The sequence below is a fragment of the Budorcas taxicolor genome, chromosome 3 (assembly GCF_023091745.1).
Source record: "Budorcas taxicolor isolate Tak-1 chromosome 3, Takin1.1, whole genome shotgun sequence".
Classification (NCBI taxonomy): Eukaryota; Metazoa; Chordata; class Mammalia; order Artiodactyla; family Bovidae; genus Budorcas; species Budorcas taxicolor.
The window spans coordinates 96,623,560-96,640,510 of record NC_068912.1 but is presented as its reverse complement, the minus strand read 5'-3'; the positions used below and the strand labels follow the sequence as shown (position 1 = coordinate 96,640,510).

Here is a 16,951-nt window from a genome sequence, read left to right as displayed (position 1 = left end):
GAAATAAAAACTTATATTTATAAACACTAAAAAGTACAGAAATATTTATAGGAGCTTAATTCATCACTGCCAAAAATTGGAACCATCGGCAAAACTCCTTCAGCAGATAAAAACACTATGGTAGCATTTGCCACTTTTTAAAAATATCTTATTTGTTTGTTTACTTCTACTTATTGTCTTTCCTCTTATAATAGAACACAAGCTTCCCCCAAATAGAAGAACCTTTTCTGTCTTACTCAATGCTGATCCTGAGCACACAGAAAAGTTTTTGACATGTCATCAGTACACCATAAATAGTTGTTGAGTATTAAAGGCAAGAGAAGTAACATTTATAGAGCGGTTTCTTTGTGTCAGGAAAAACTTCAATAGCTTTGTATATATTATATCAGTCAGGTAAGCAACTGAGTCACTGAGAGCATAAGATATCTTGCCAAAGTCACATAGTAAACAGCTGAAGTAGAATACAAACCCTGGCAGTCTGATTCCAAAGCCTGTACTTAATCCAAATTAGGAAATGATGAAGGGCATTATTGGAAAGAGATAGCAAGATGCAAGGAGGTGTGAAACAACACACTCTCTGTAGGAAATCATAAGAAGGCCAATAAGAATTCATGGCAAGGCAGACTAAAAATAGGAGCCAGATCATGAAAAGGACCATATGCCAAGCTAAGAAGTTTGGACTTTAATAGGCAATAGGACCCTTGTTAAGAAGATTGGCAGTGGAGTGGCAAGGTCAAATTCATAATATACATAGAATGCTCCAGCTGTAGTATGAAAGATGGACTTAAATAGCACAAGATTCTGGACAAAGCTACATGTTAAAAGAAAATTGCCATAATAAGTCAGGCAACATAAGATAACAGACTGAACTGGAATGATTCTAGCAGAGATAGACAAATTTAGGGCATTATTTTAAAGGTATTAAAACCAAGGGCAAATTTTATTTTGCCATCTATAAAATGAAGATAATAATAATACCAACATTTCAGAGTTGTTGGGAAGATTACATTATAAACATTTACTACAATACTGGTACAGCATAAGTGATCAATAAAAACTGAAATAGTAATTACATAGTAGTTACATGTAGTAACTACTACATGTAATAGTACATTCACTGGAATGTAGAGTTGGTAGAAGCAGAAAACTGAAATGGTAAGATAAAGAGTTCACTTTTACAAATGATGAGTTTGAGAGACCCATGAGGCGGTGGTAAAATCCACTGAAAAGGCAGTGAAAACTAGGAGTTTTAATACCAGAAGAGATTTGAGAGTGTAGATAGATTTGAGAATATGGAAAAGAAATGTAAGATGTAATGATATGAGATGGAATCATATAAAAAAAAAAAGGATTTTATAGCTAAGAAACCCATGAAGGAGGATCAGAAGAAATGAGCAAGCAGATGCAAGGATAACCAAAAAAGAGAAATACCAGGAGAGCCAAGGTAACAATTTCCAACCACAAACTGTCATATCAAATGCAAGATAAATTAAGATAATGAGTGTAATATGTTATTGAATTTAGCAAAATGAAAATTACTTATGACTATCACAGTAGTGAAATGCATATTTAATAAATACTACTAAGTATACTACCAGCTAAGTTTATATTTGAATGCTATCATTTTAAACTATGATACTAGTGCCTGGATTAACTGATATAATGAATAAATACACTAACATTCAGTTCAGTTCAGTTCAGTTGCTCAGTCATGTCCAACTCTTTGCGACCCCATGAATTGTAGCATGCCAGGCGTCCCTGTCCATCACCAACTCCCGGAGTTCACTCACACTCATGTCTATCGAGTCAGTGATGCCATCCAGCCATCTCATCCTCTATCGTCCCCTTCTCCTCCTGCCCTCAATCCCTCCCAGCATCAGAGTCTTTTCCAATGAGTCAACTCTTCACATGAGGTGGCCAAAATACTAGAGTTTCAGCTTTAGCATCATTCCTTCCAAAGAACACCCAAGACTGATCTCCTTTAGAATGGACTGGTTGGATCTCCTTGCAGTCATAAACACACAAATGCACTGGTATATGTATATCATGATTATACATATACATATAATTACGTATACAATTATAAACAATTTCAAGTATACTTTTTAAACTTAGTAACAAGTTCCAAACTGTGGTGTTGGAAAAGACTCTTGAGAGTAATTATTTTTAAGACTTTTTTTTTAATGTGGACCCCTTTTAAAAAGTCAATATTGAATTTGTTTCAATATTGTTTCTGTTTTATGTTTTGGTTTTTTGGCTCCAGGGCATGTGGGATCTTAGCTCGGCAACCAGGGGTCAAACCCACATTCCCTGCATTGAAAGGCAAAGTCTTAACTCCTGGACCTCCTAGGAAATCCTAGCTTAGCTATTTTTTTGACCTTTTGCTTTTCTACATGAATTTAGAATTAGCTTGTCAAGTTCTATGAAAAATAAATTGAGGAGGAAAATGATTGAAATTGTATTAAAGGGTGATTTGGAGAGAACAGACATCTTTATAATATTAAGCTTTCACTTCTGAAAACACAGATTGAATCTCATTTTATCAGATTATCCCTTTACTATCTCTCTTACTGATGTTATCTTTGTATTCCTCTGTCATCCCTTCTCATTTTTCAAGGACTATTGTTCACACCTCACTGACATTTCTCCAATATATACAGAGACAATCTTTGCACTTAACACCTTGCCACTTTGAATTCCTCCTCTCCAATATTTTACATATAATATCTTCATTATATATTCATTATATACTTCTAGCTGTCCCCATAGTCATACTCTACACCTTGATATTTCCAATAGTTACAATAATTGCAATTCCTTCCATTTTCTTTCACTCATCCTATTATCTAACGACGATCTCTTTGTAGCTTTTTCACTAAGATACACTAAGCACAGACTTCACAAGAATATCTTATGAAGAATCTCTCTCTTTTCTAAGTTTGCTTGCATGTATCCTGGACTTTCTCTTATTTTGTGGTCTGTATTGCTAAAAAGAAAACACAGTCATGATCTGCTTCAAGCCACAGTGGATCATGTGGTATTAAATTTACCCTCTCACCACAAACAACTATAATTTTGGGCCAAAAAATATAAAACATATTTTTTAGACAGTGGACAGCAGATAATTCATGACTGATCCCTGAGAAGGGGAAATAAAGTAAGGCCTTTGATCACTAAAGATTTCTTTCTGAAGGCACATTCTGAACTATGATGCAAGGCAAAGGAATTCATACAAAATGTGGATATCTCACTGAGTTAAATAGAAATTGGAGTTCACAAAACTGGGTTGGTGATGATATGACTGGAATTATAGAACACAGAGCACCAGAGAAGACAAAACTATGCACAAAAAAACCTCAAAAACCAACACAGGGTTCAACTTGATTCTTTGGGCTGAATGCAAAGCTATACATATATACATAAAGTAAGACTCCATTAAAATAGGCAAAGGACAATTACTAGAAAGTGGTAGAACAATTCCAAGAACTCAGACAGAGCTAGCAGACATTGAAACTCAAACAAATCCTAACACTTTACTGGAGACTCCAGAAGTATCACAGGTTAGTAGCAGGATTAAACTAAAGCCACAGCTCTCTAGACCTACCTGAGCAACACTTAAAAGCAACCCTTGATATTCACAATGGAGTAAATGGATCCATATCTGACTAACAACTAGAAAACAAAATAAAATATTTGAAATAGATGTTTTCAGACACTGGACAATTAGCATCACAAAGATGGGATCCATAACAGAAGGGAAACAAATGAGATAATTCCTATGATCACTCTGGCTTTCAAGACACAGCAATGGGAGATGTTCTCACTGTAACCAGATAGATTAGAAAGACTCCTTCGAACATCCAAAACACTCAGTAGATACTTCAGAAGTGCCGTGTATGGACCAAGTAAGACTAAACAACCATCACTGCATCAGGCCTACACTAAGAAAACTTTAAATAGTCTATCTGTATTATTAAGGGCAAAGAGAAAGACAAAAAAAAAAAAGACATAATAAATAAATAAACTAATTAAATGATATATTACAAAGTAGTAGATTCTAAAAGAAAAGGTAGAACAGAGTAAGAGGGGTGTGTGAAGGAGGAGAAAAAGGATAGTCATTAATATTGGCCTCATTAAGAAGAGATTAGTTGAGCAAAGACAAAGGCAGTAAGGAAATTTGTTATGCAAATATCTGGTAGACAGGCAAGTAGGAGCCCTAAGCCAATGCTTTAAGGTAGAATCATGCCTGGCTTGTTTGAGGTGCCACAAAGAAAAGCTGTGTGGGCAAGGCATAAAGTAGAAGAAAATGTGGTCAAAGATGTATGTAAGTTATAGGGTGGAGTGGGCGAGTTAGACTGATGATTTTGCAGGATCTGGTGGATCATTTTAGAGATACCATCTTTTACTCTGACATGCAAAAATTAACTACATAAGTTTAACCAAGTAATCATATGATATGACTTTTATCATAAAATTCCTATCATTTTCCTGTTTTGAGTACACTAAAAGACAGAATTAAACAGGGGGGCAGTTAGGAGACGTTGATCACAGATATAGGTAGGCCTGGAAGTCAGGCATGTGCAGTATAGACTCCATATTCTTAACTGTCAAAGTTTGCTTGATGATGATATTGACAATGATGATACCTTGCAATAGTAGATTTGAAAGAAGGAAGATGAAGAAAAGGACTAGAAGAAGGAGAAGGAGAAGGAAAAAGGGCAGAACAACACTGTGTGTGTTAGTCATGCAGTCGTGTCCAAGTCTTTGTGACCCCATGGACTGTAGTCCACGAGGTTCCTCCGTCTGTGGAATTCTCCAGGCAAGAATATTGGAGTGGGTAGCCATTTCTTTCTCCAGGGAATCTTCCTGACCCAGGGATTGAGCCCAAGTCTCCTGCGTTGCAGGCAGACTCTATCAACTGAGCCCCTGGGAAGACCTCCACCAACAGTAGTAATAATATATATTAATAATTTGTTGTGGTGGTTTTCCCTCTTGCTGGTTTTAGTATTGTTTCTACTGTCGAGGTGTTTTAGTAAACTCAATAGCCATCAAGTAGTGAATCTGTATCTACCAAACATCATGGTAGGCTCTTTATATGCATTCTGCCCTTTATTTTCACAATACTCACATGAAGTAGTATTATCATCTTTGTTTTATAGATGGAAAATTGAGGTACCAAGAAATTAAGCCAAGTCTGTTTGAATCCATTGTCCTGTGATCTCTCTACCATAATTTGCTGTCTTTGTTTATTGTCAAGTCTAGCCATAGCCAGGATGAAGCTTCACTGAGGCTGAAATCTCCAGAATGGAGACCAAAGCAGCAAAAGACTCTTGAAATTTTGGACATGCCATATATAAGTGTGTGTGTGTTTGTGTGTGTATGTGTGTGTGTGTGTGTGTGTATTTAAGCTACATTGCTGTTTATAATAATGTAAGCAATAATTCACCGTTAATTTTTTTTTAATTTTGCATTACCTAACTCAGAGGACACTCTGTTGGCAAACCCAGATAAAATAGGTTTGATGAATTAAGGAAAGAGTCAAAATAATAAATAAGTATATTTTGTTGTCTTACATTGTTACTTGAATGCAGTTAATTCCTTTTTGACCAGAGACCTGAAACCCTGCATTATATCTCATTTACTTGTGTGATGTTTCCAAGTAAGACAGAAAAAAGAATTTATTCTAAATATACGAACTTTTGAGTTCATTAAACAATTCAAACCAAGAAATCCAAAATAAAGCATCTCACTGTTGATAGGATAGAAAAATAATACAAACTGTCTGGCAGAAATTTAGAAATATGAATAAAGAGTTTTTAAAATATTTATATACTTAGCCCATCAATTTTCCTCATAGGAATTTATTCTAAAGAAGTGAAAAGAAATCTGGGTAAAGTTTCACGCATAAAGGTGTTCCCTAGAGTATTATTTATAACAACAGATAATAAAAGGCAATCTTTATGCCCAAGATTTAAAGAAGGGGTCCAAAAGTACGTAACTATTGTACAGCCATGTTTATGATGGTTTAACTGACAGAAAATTTCTTGTAATACTGTTTAGTTTCCTTATAAGATACAAAATGTATACATGTTACAAATTTAATTATGCTCTAAAGAATAAAATAGAAAATAAATAAGCCTAGAAGTAAATATGCCAAAAAGTTATTATTATTTGCTTCTAGTTAGTAAGATTATGGGGGTATGTGTAAGTATGGGTATGTATGTGCATTTTCTCTGCTTCTGATAAATATCTATATTGTACACATTTACTACAGTAAGCATTGGATACTTTTACAGTCAGTATAGAGGGGAAAAAAATAAACTCAAAGAGATAAAGATAATATAGAAGACAGAAAATTCTTTCAACAATCCAGGCATATCATTTTATTTCTTCTTATTGGCTTAAGTTTTATCATGAGTATTTAAATAGGAAGATTTGCTTTCATATCACATGAGTGTTCTGCTGCATAAATAACAAATTTCCATGTAAGAATATTTAATATAGCATTTTTAAGAGAGAAAATTACTTTTCAATAAAGATACCTGGATGTTTAGTTATCATAGATTCTTACAAATGTACTATTTACCAACTACTTTGGGAGTTAATATATCAGCCCTGGAATATGACACCATATGTTTCAAGCATTTATCACTTGCTAAAAAACATTAAGGAAGATGATCCAAAAGCTAGACCTGTTTATACAGTATATTCAATGCTTCAATTTTTAGCGGAGTCAGACTTTGATGACTAATATTTCTTTTGCCCGCTAGTACCAAACCCTAAATAAGGTCCCTGACTAGATTACATTCATGCAGTTCTCATTTTAACGGAAATTGGAGAGATGGCAAAAGATTATGGGACAAGCCATTATAAAAACAGACCTCACAAGTCAAACTTAATAGTAAAATCATTCTCTTTCATGTAGACAACCATGAAAACAAATATCCTGTGAGCTAGAGATATGTACTGTATCTTTCCAGCAAATCTTTATGCCTTCTTGAGGCAGATTTCCATAACTATATAATGTGATTACAGTTGATGAAGCAATGGCACACAGAAAGAGGCTGATAAAGCATCAGCCTCAGGAAAACAGATAAACACATTCATGATTTTTAATTGTAACAAAGGTAGGATAACACTGGATATGAAGATAGAACTTAGAGCAAATATTTGTTTCTTCAACTTTAAAAACAAGCATCCATAAAACAGTACCAACTCTTGTAAGAATAATAACAAAACAGTCATTTCACTTCCTTGATTGATAGATAAAGATTCAAAAGAGACCGTAGGACTTTAACATGTAGTATAAAAATTATAACACTCTGGAAAAGACATTTTTAACAGCAAAGTGAATATAAACCACCTAAAAGAACAAACAACAATAAATTTTGAAATGTATGAGCAATTTGTCCAAAAAATTATCCCAGGTCATATAATTTAAGAAACACATTTTCCGAACACTCTAGTCATCCAATGCCTCCATCTGACCATAGAAACTATAAGGATACTCTTAATAGAGACCAAAGTGAAAGAAAAACTAGGTTAGGAATTTAATGTGGCCCAAAGTAAAAAAAAAAAAAAAAAGATATATATATATATATATAGAAAGGATATGATGAGAATAGATCCTATTCCTTGAAAAGTAACAAGTCTCATTTCTTAAGAGAGAGTGGATTCCTGGCTAGAATAGACAAGCTGAAAGATAAGCATGAGCTGTGGATAAAGAGTAAAAAAGAATAATCCCATTTGAGAAGTTAGAAAACCTTGTAGATTATACTGCTTTAAAGAAAATGTTCCCCTTCCTTAATAGGAATTGACTGTGCTGCCTTAGAATTACTGTTCTTTTTTTGAGTGGTGTGTGTATGTGACAACTGTAAATTGCTGACATGAGATAAACACACCAGTAGAAGAATGAGAGGCTGCGTGCTTATGTCATGGTAACAGAGAGATCTTCATAGGGAACCCAAACTAGAGTTCCAAGACTCAGGCTTATACATGTGGCTAAGGCCTCCTGCTATGATTTATACTCTCAAGACTTAGTCACATAGATTTTGAAAAAAGCACTTTGAGGATTATTGATTGTCTTTCTGGAGTAAGAGGGACCATCCTAGGGACAGGTGAAGCCCTGTAGATAAAATGTACATTTCCCTAAAGTGATTGCAGGGAAGGAATATGCTTACTGTAAAAAACTGAAAAAGGAGTTATCTCATGAGCGTGTAAGTAAAACAAAAAGCAAAGCAAAGAACTAAGTTTGTTGTAGAGCAATAATCTGTGTGAGGTTTATTTCCCCTCTTGTCCCAAACAGCTGAGATAATTCATAGTTAGCCAACAATGTTCAGAGCTCTCGCATGTATATAATTCCTTCTAGTTACCCCTAAATTTCAGTAAACATAACATACACCAAGTCCTGTGTCAGTGGTGTTGTAGAAAATTAAAAGAATTGGTAGTAAAATGAAGTGGCTGTTCATGAACCCCTCTTCTGCTGAAGCCAGCATGCCAGGAAGAGCACTGTGTCAAAGACAAGTCAGGGTCCCTAAATTTCAAACACTGACCATTACCTACCTAACATATGACTCAAGTTGCAGTTGAAAGAAACAGAGAGAAGTAAGCAACCAGGTGAAAGAGCAAGTAGATTAGATTGACTTAGGATGGGAAATTAAACTCCTCACTCTATCTCAAATATGCTAGAAAAAAAGAAGCCTGAAGAAAGAAGGCAGATATTAGATTACAGGACTATGCTTTCACCTGCTTAAAACAATCCTATCACTATGTACACAAAGCTTGTGCAGAATCTTCCAAAATTAGTTGTCTCAATGTAATAATAACAACTGATTTCTCAGGGTTAGATTTTTATCAAAGTTTGTTAAAAGCATATGTCTTTAGTTCTATTTTCATCAGTATTTTTACTCAAAACAATTTTGAACAGGATTGTAAAACATATACTCTTATGTTACAAAATGCACATGAAGAAATTGTGGTTAAAGATAGATTCATATTATTTAGGTTGGTGCAAAGTAATTGTGGTTTCAGACCATGAATTTTAAATCATTATAACAAGGCTCAATCACAGCTTTATTAATAAAAATAGAAACCATTATAATCAACACATTTTTTGCCAATGGGAAATAAGATTGTTTATTCCTGTAGCATAAAAATCCATGCTTTAGGATTTGAAAAAACTCTTGAAAGGCATTGTCTACCTCCAGCTGGTTGTGGAAGCCTTTTCCCTGCAAAAAGCTGTCAAGATGCTTGAAGAAATGGTAGTCCATTGGCAAGAGGTCAAGCGAATATGGTGGATGAGGCGAAACTTTGTAGACTAACTCTTTCAACTTTTCAAGCATTGGTTGTGCAACGTGCAATTGGATGTTTTCGTGGAAAAGAATTGGGCTCTTTCTGTTGACCAATGCTGGCTGCAGGCATTGCAGTTTTCAGTGTATATCATTGATTTGCTGAACATATTTCTCAGATGCAATGGTTTCACCTGGATTCAGAAAGCTGCAGTGGATCAGATGGGCAGCAGATCACCAAACAGTGACCATGACCTTTATTGGTGCAAATTTGGCTTTAGGAAGTGCTTTGGAGCTTCTTGGTCCAGTCATTGAGATGGTCATCACTGGTTGTCGTATAAAATCCACTTGTCATTGCAGGACACAATCCAAGCAAGAAATAGTTGGTTGCATAGAATAAAAGGAGACAACATTTCAAAATGATGATTCTTTTTTTTTTTTTTTGATTGGCATTCAGCTCATGGGTACCCACTTACTGAGATTTTTCATCTTTCCAATTTGCTTCAAATGCTGAATGACCATAGAATGGTCCACACTGAGTTCTTTGGCAATTTCTCAGGTTGGTCATTGTCAACTTCCAATAGCCAGCCACTGCGCTCATCATCTTCAAGGCTCTTGTCTCCTTTGCAGAATTTCTTGGACCACCACTGCACTGTACATTTGTTAGCAATTCCTAGACCAAATGCATTCTTGATGTTGTGAATTGTCTCTGCTGCTTGATGACCATTTTGAGCTTGAATAAGAAAATTACTCAACTTTGCTTTTTGCCTAATATTATTTCGCTAGTCTAAAATAAATATAAAATAAACAGCAAGTAATAAGTCATTAGCAAAAAGACAAAGTGAGAAATGTGCATTCAAATAACCACTTTTATTAAAGAATGTATTCCAATATAAAAAGGCAAAGTTCAACAATGCAAAACCATGAATACTTTTGCACCAACCTAAATACTATTTGAATAACAGAAAAGTTAGTATACAAAAACACAAGTAAAAAATTTTTCCAGAGTCATTAACGTGGGCTATAAAATTGACTCTGAGTTGTGCAATAGCCAAATAAAGTGAAAAGCAGGATGAATTATAAGAATCATATTGCTTTTTTTTTTCTTTCATATTGCTTTTAAGATATAAACACCTTGTTATATAGGTGAAGCAAATCTTTTTGTAAAATGAGTCCTGTGAAGAAAAGATATACAGAACAGCACTGTATAATAATCAAGTCACTTCCAGTGGTTCCTTATAGGCTTCCCCCATGGAAGTCTAGTACATCATGCTAAAGCTGCAATCGTAAAGAACACTGTGCTCTTACATAATCTGCTTGTATTTTTAATAACCAACAGATAACAAAAGCCAGTATATTATACCTGTTATTCTATACTTCTTGAAATAAAATATCATTACTGTACATATAAAAGAATATAGTTCTACTATAGTCATTATTTTGATATTCCTAAAATAAAACAAAAGCATAATCTTCTTACCAAAACCACACTGAAGGGATCCACTATTTCTCTCACCTGTGATTCTTTCACATTTTCAACAGTAAAGTTGAACCAGACTCGGAAGCGAGGATTACAGGTGTCCGGCCTAATAAATAAATCATACTCAAACTCAGAGACCTGGTCCACCCGTCCAAGGTTACCTGTTAATAAAATTTAAGAGAACTGGGTATTAATAGAAGTTCATGAAGCTCGGTGGCACATACATTTAAATATTATGTGCTCTGACAGTGACATTTGTCATCATTTGGTACTTATAGGTTCATCTTTCAGAATCCATTAGGCTGCCACCAACTCTGAATGTAGTCCAGGATAAGAGGAAGTTTTCAGCTCGTCTAGGCTGTGGAACAAGCAACTTTTTCTGTCATTATAACCTAGAAGATCATTTTGTGCTACAAGTGTCTTTGACAGACTGGTTGGTATACTATATAGAGCAAGTGGCAAGCACCCTTAAAACAAGTAAAAACCACAACCAAACTTCAGTTTCCTGGTTAGAAAAACAAAAATGATAACACCCTGTGTCTTTTGTATTGAACTTTATACAAGTTACCTCTAATATATTTGATTTTATTTAATTTCAACCCAGCTATGCAATTTGTACTGTATTTTGTACATTTTCAAACTTTTATCAGAACATGTTAAGAGAATATACAAGCAGACTAAGGGTTAAACAAAAATTAGAAGTAGTTTCTACATAAAAATAATAATGGTAAAATCAGAAACAACCATAAAGTTAATTTCCATTTCCTCCACCAACAAAACAGGCATATCAAAAGTGTAAAAACTTAAGTGTGACTCTAATTCTTTGTCTCTCCTCTCTCCACCTAATATTCTAATGAGTAGTAAGTTGCCCAAAATTTTAACACTGGGATGGGATAAAAAATAAAAGCAAAGAGTCTGGTGAATTCCCAAACTAGTTAATAAACCAGAAAAAGAAGAGTAAACACAACTACAGAAAGCAATAAAGCAACTGATTGAGAAGTCAGTATGTTCTGCATTTGAAGAGCACAGCAATATCCTACTTTAACAGCAAGGCCTTACTAAATGCACAAAGAATTATATTCAATATCCTGGGATAATCTATAATGGAAAAAAATTTTTTTAAAAAGAATATGTGTGTGTGTGTGTAACTAGGTCACTTTGCTGTACAGAAGAAATTAACACAACATTGTAAGTCAACTATAAGTGTTAGTGTTAGTCGCTCAGTCGTGCCCGACTCTTTGCGACCCCATGGACTGCAGCCCTCCAGGCCCCTCTATCCATGAGATTTTCCAGGCAAGGATACTGGAGTGGGTTGCCATTTCCTTCTCCAGGGGATCTTCCCAACACAAGGATCGAACCCAGGTCTCCTGCACTGCAGGCAGATTCTTTACTAACTGAGCTACAAGGGAACTATACGTCAGTTAATTTTTTTTTTTTTAATCCATAAGTCATCACAAAAAAAATGAGCTCTAGTCCATCTTTCTCCAAAAGAACACTCAGAATTAAACTTTATATGCACCAAAGTTCTAAATTTCTTAATCACTAGTTCTATTGACATGTTACTTCTTTTTCTGAGCATCAGTTGTAGTAGACAGAGTACTAGCCTAGGAATCAGCAGACCTGAATTCTAGCTCAGTTGACCCACTGTGCAACAATGGGTAAATTACCTACCCTCTCAAGGTCTCATTTGCAAAATAAGAATATTGATTACCTAACTTCTAAGGTTCCTTTCAGCTGTAACGTTATTTGGCTGCCTGATTCTAAGATTGATCTAAATGATCCAAGATAAGCCTTCCTTCAAAACCAAATCAATTAACCTTAGGGTGATTTTGTCTGCTCTCATTAAAATATGGCCTGAGAACCAGACTGACTCCTCCTTCCAGAATCAGGATGATCAGATACTTTGAGTTAAGTAGACACATTATTTTTTTAAATGCATTGATGGGAAAATACAAACAAGAGTTAATTAAAATCAAAAGCTTTTAATTTTTCTAGCTTCATTGTCTTCAGAATTTCCAAGGAGATTCATCAATGGAATTGGTACTTTCAAATATTATCATTCAAAAATATTTACTAAGGCTTCTTTTGTAGAAGAAGGAACATTTATTATATGAGAGCACTGAACTTAAAATCAGAAGATCTAAACTCAAGTTTTATCTCTGTCACTTACTAAGTGACCTTGGAAAATTAACCCAATCTGTGTACAAACTCTGCTTATTCAACTATAAAGTAGGATTCATAATAATAGAAATATGAATATTTATCTCCAGGCTAATTAATATGAACATTAATTTTAACTAATACATAACTGATATTAACATGAATTTTCAACAGAAAATTAACATTTTCTGAGCATTTCTACATGCCACATACTGTCCCAAATGCTTGGTATATTGATATATTTAATTCTTACAACAACCCCCAACTGGTAGGACCCACTACAGTCCTCTTTTTACATATGAAAAAAGGCAAGGGACAAATATATAAAATAACTTAGCCAAAACTAATATACCATGTAAGCAAGTATGAGTCAGAACTGGGATTTGAATTCAAACAATATGTCTCTAGCCACTAGACAATAAGTTCAGTTCAGTTCAGTCTCTCAGTCATGTCTGACTCTTTGTGACCCCATGAACCGCAGAACACCAGGACTCCCTGTCCATCACCAACTCCCGGAGTCCACCCAAACGCATGTCCATTGAGTCGGTGATACCATCCAACCATCTCATCCTCTGTCATCCCCTTCTCCTCCTGCCCTTAATTTTTCCCAGCATCAGGGTTTTTCCAATGAGTCAGCTCTTCACATCAGGTGGACAAAATATTGGAGTTTCAGCTTTAACATCAGTCCTTCCAATGAACACCCAGGACTGATCTCCTTTAGGATGGACTGGTTGGCTCTCCTTGCAGTCCAAGGGACTCTCAAGAGTCTTCTTCAACACCACAGTTCCAAAACATCAATTCTTCTGTGCCCAGCTTTCTTTATAGTCCAAATCTCACATCCATACCTGACCACTGGGAAAACCATAGCCTTGACTAGACGGACCTTTGTTGGCAAAGTAATGCCTCTGGTTTTTAAAATGCTGTCTAGGTTGGTCATACCTTTCCTTCCAAGGAGCAAGTGTCTTTTAATTTCATGGCTGTAATCACCATCTGCAGTGATTTTAGAGCCCAGACAATAACTTTTACTGAAAAAAAACCTGGTTGGAAGAATAGGAAGATAATACACCTTGAAAGTACAGCATAAGTTATAATTCTTAATAAAAAATTACACAACACAAAATGAAAAAGCTATTTTTGACTTCCAAAAGTTCATGGTTGAAAAATTAAATTAACGTGCAATTTCAACATTAAAGGAAAACAAGATTTTTATTTCGTTTTTAATTCTGGAGCACTATAAATGGATTTTGATTAATAATAGCATCTTAAAATCATTGCTATATATTGTATCTAAAAATAAAGAAAATATGTATCAAAGTCTACAGTTCCAAAATTATTTCAGATCCTTTATATTATTAAAGCCTCACCATGACCCCATAATGAGTAAGCTGAGATTCAGGTATCTTTAGTGCTTGCTTAAATTCATGCTTTAAAGCACCAGGGGGAGTCCCCAAAACAAAGACTTCACATTACATTGTACTGCTCTTTGGAATGGGCCTTCCTGATGGCTCAGCAGGTAAAGAATCTACCTGCAATGCACGAGACACAGGAGACTTGGGTTCATTCCCTGGATCAGGAAGATACCCTAAAGGAGAAAATGGCAATCCAGTCCAGTATTCTTGCCTGAAAAGCTCCATGGACAGAGGAGCCTGGTAGGCTACAGTCCAAAGGGTCTCAAAGAGTCAGATAGGACTGAGTGACTAACCAGCAGCAGCACCTCTTTGGAATATACCATGCTGCTGCTGCTGCTGCTGCTGCTGCTGCTGCTGGTGCTGCTGCTGCTGCTGCTGCTAAGTCGCTTCAGTCAAGTCCGATCCTGTGCGACCCCATAGACGGCAGCCCACCAGGGTCCCCCGTCCCTGGGATTCTCCAGGCAAGAACACTGGAGTGGGTTGCCATTTCCTTCTCCAATGAATGGAAGTGAAAAGCGAAAATGAAGTCGCTCAGTCGTGTTCGACTCTTAGCGACCCCATGGACTGCAGGCTCCTCTGTCCATGGGATTTTCCAGGCAAGAGTACTGGAGTGGGGTGCCATTGCCTTAGCTACAGTCAATTCGTTTATTGACTGATTCAATCACTTATTCATTCAAAAAGGGCTATAGTATGTGCTATAAAATAGAACAGAAAGTAAGTCCAACAGGTGCGGCCTTTGCTTTTACTAAGTTTTAAAGTGAAGTCGCTCAGTCGTGTCAGACTCTGCGACTCCATGGACTGTAGCCTACGAGGTTCATCCATCCATGGACTTTTCCAGGCAAGAGTACTGTTTACAGTCCTGAATAATAATAAGCATCTGGTATGTGGTCTTCTGTAACTACTCTATTGGCCTTCTTCACCTCTCCTATGAGGAGTATTCTCTCTGTGTGTATGCAGGAAAAAAAAAAAGTTTTTCTCATATTACCAGTAACATTTCAACAAACTGCCGATTTATGACATTCTGATTCTGAACACAGAAACTTGAAATAAGCTGACGATGCCTTTATGTCATCTGGTTCCCTCCACCTACATGAAAGGAGAAAAGAAAACAAATAGGAATCTAAAATACAGGACAAACACACACACACAAAAACTAGATTTTAAACACTGACATGTCAATAGTCATGTTAGATATAAATGGGCTAAATATTATAAATAGACTCAAAAATTATTCTGGATAAAAATAACAATGTATGTAGCAGTGGGACTGCTGGGTCTTATGGTGGTTTTATTCCTAGTTTTTTAAGGAATCTCCATACTGTCTTCCATAGTGGCTGTATCAATTTACATTCCCACCAACAGTGAGTGCAAGAGGGTTCCCTTTTCTCCACACCTTCTTCAGCATTTAATGTTTGCAGCTTTTTCATGATGGTCATTCTGACCAGTGAGATGATATTTCATTGTAGTTTTGATTTTCATTTCTCTAATAATGAATTATGTCAAGCATCGTTTCATGTGTTTATTAGCCATCTGCATATCTTCTTTGGAGAAATGTTCGTTTAGGTCATTTTCCCAATTTTGATTGGGTTGTTTTTCTGGTATTGACTTGATGACATGCTTGTCTATTTTGGAAATTAATCCTTTTACAGTTGTCTCATTAAATTAAAAATATATGAAAAACACAAATTTCTTGATACCATGAAAAAAATAAAAATGCATATAGCTTATAAAGAAATTTTTCATACTTAAGAACAAAGAAAGACTGAAAATAAATCGTCCTTTCAACTATCATCATCCAAAAATATTTACTGAGCCCTAAGTTGTAGAGAGTATTTTTTCAACAAATTATTAATTTTATAACAGGAAAGACACTATCAAAAAGAAAGCTAATGTAGCTATATATATCTCAGACTAGGTAGACTTCAAATCAAGAAACTCACTAGAAATGAACAGAGACATTTCATGATGCAAAAAGGTAACTGCATCAAAGAAGATATAAAAATATCAAAAAATATACATCTAATAATAGATCTTCAAAATACATAAGCAAACCTGGACAAAATAAAACATGGAGACAACTTCAGAAATACAGTGAGAAATTTGAACACACCAATTCCACAAACCAAGAAAATATTCAGAAAGGATTTAGGCAATTTGAAAATGTGACTTAAAAGTACTTCTAGTTATAATTATGGAATATTTTTCATTTATACACCTACAGAATATATATCCTTTTCAAAAGCCCATGGTACATTTACAAAATTGATCCCACACTGGTCCATAAATGAAATCTCAGCAAATTTCAAAGGAATCTGTATTATACTGACTATGTTCCCCTATCACAGTGATAGTATTTTAAATTAAATCATAATCAATATATGTCAAGCAAAATTTGTTGGACATAGTTAAATCAGTTCTAAGATGGAAATATAAATGTACACATACATATGGATTGATTTTCATTAATTTATACATAATATAAACTGTATTATGAAAATCAGTTATCTAAGCTTCTATTATTTGTTGTTGCTGTTCAGTCACTAAGTCATGTATGCTTCTTTGCAATCGCATGGATGGCAGCAGGCCAGCCTCCCCTGTCCTTTACTATCTCCCAG

General features: G+C 35.2%; 1 protein-coding gene across 1 annotated transcript in view; it reads right to left on the bottom strand.

Moving 5' to 3' along the window:
• Nucleotides 1-16,951, bottom strand: part of AGBL4 (AGBL carboxypeptidase 4) — a 1,457,998-nt gene that overhangs the window by 1,211,814 nt on the left and 229,233 nt on the right. The window contains exon 3 of the mRNA XM_052638070.1: nucleotides 10,804-10,928. Coding sequence (XP_052494030.1) covers nucleotides 10,804-10,928 — 125 coding nt within the window. The remainder of the gene's footprint in view (nucleotides 1-10,803; nucleotides 10,929-16,951) is intronic.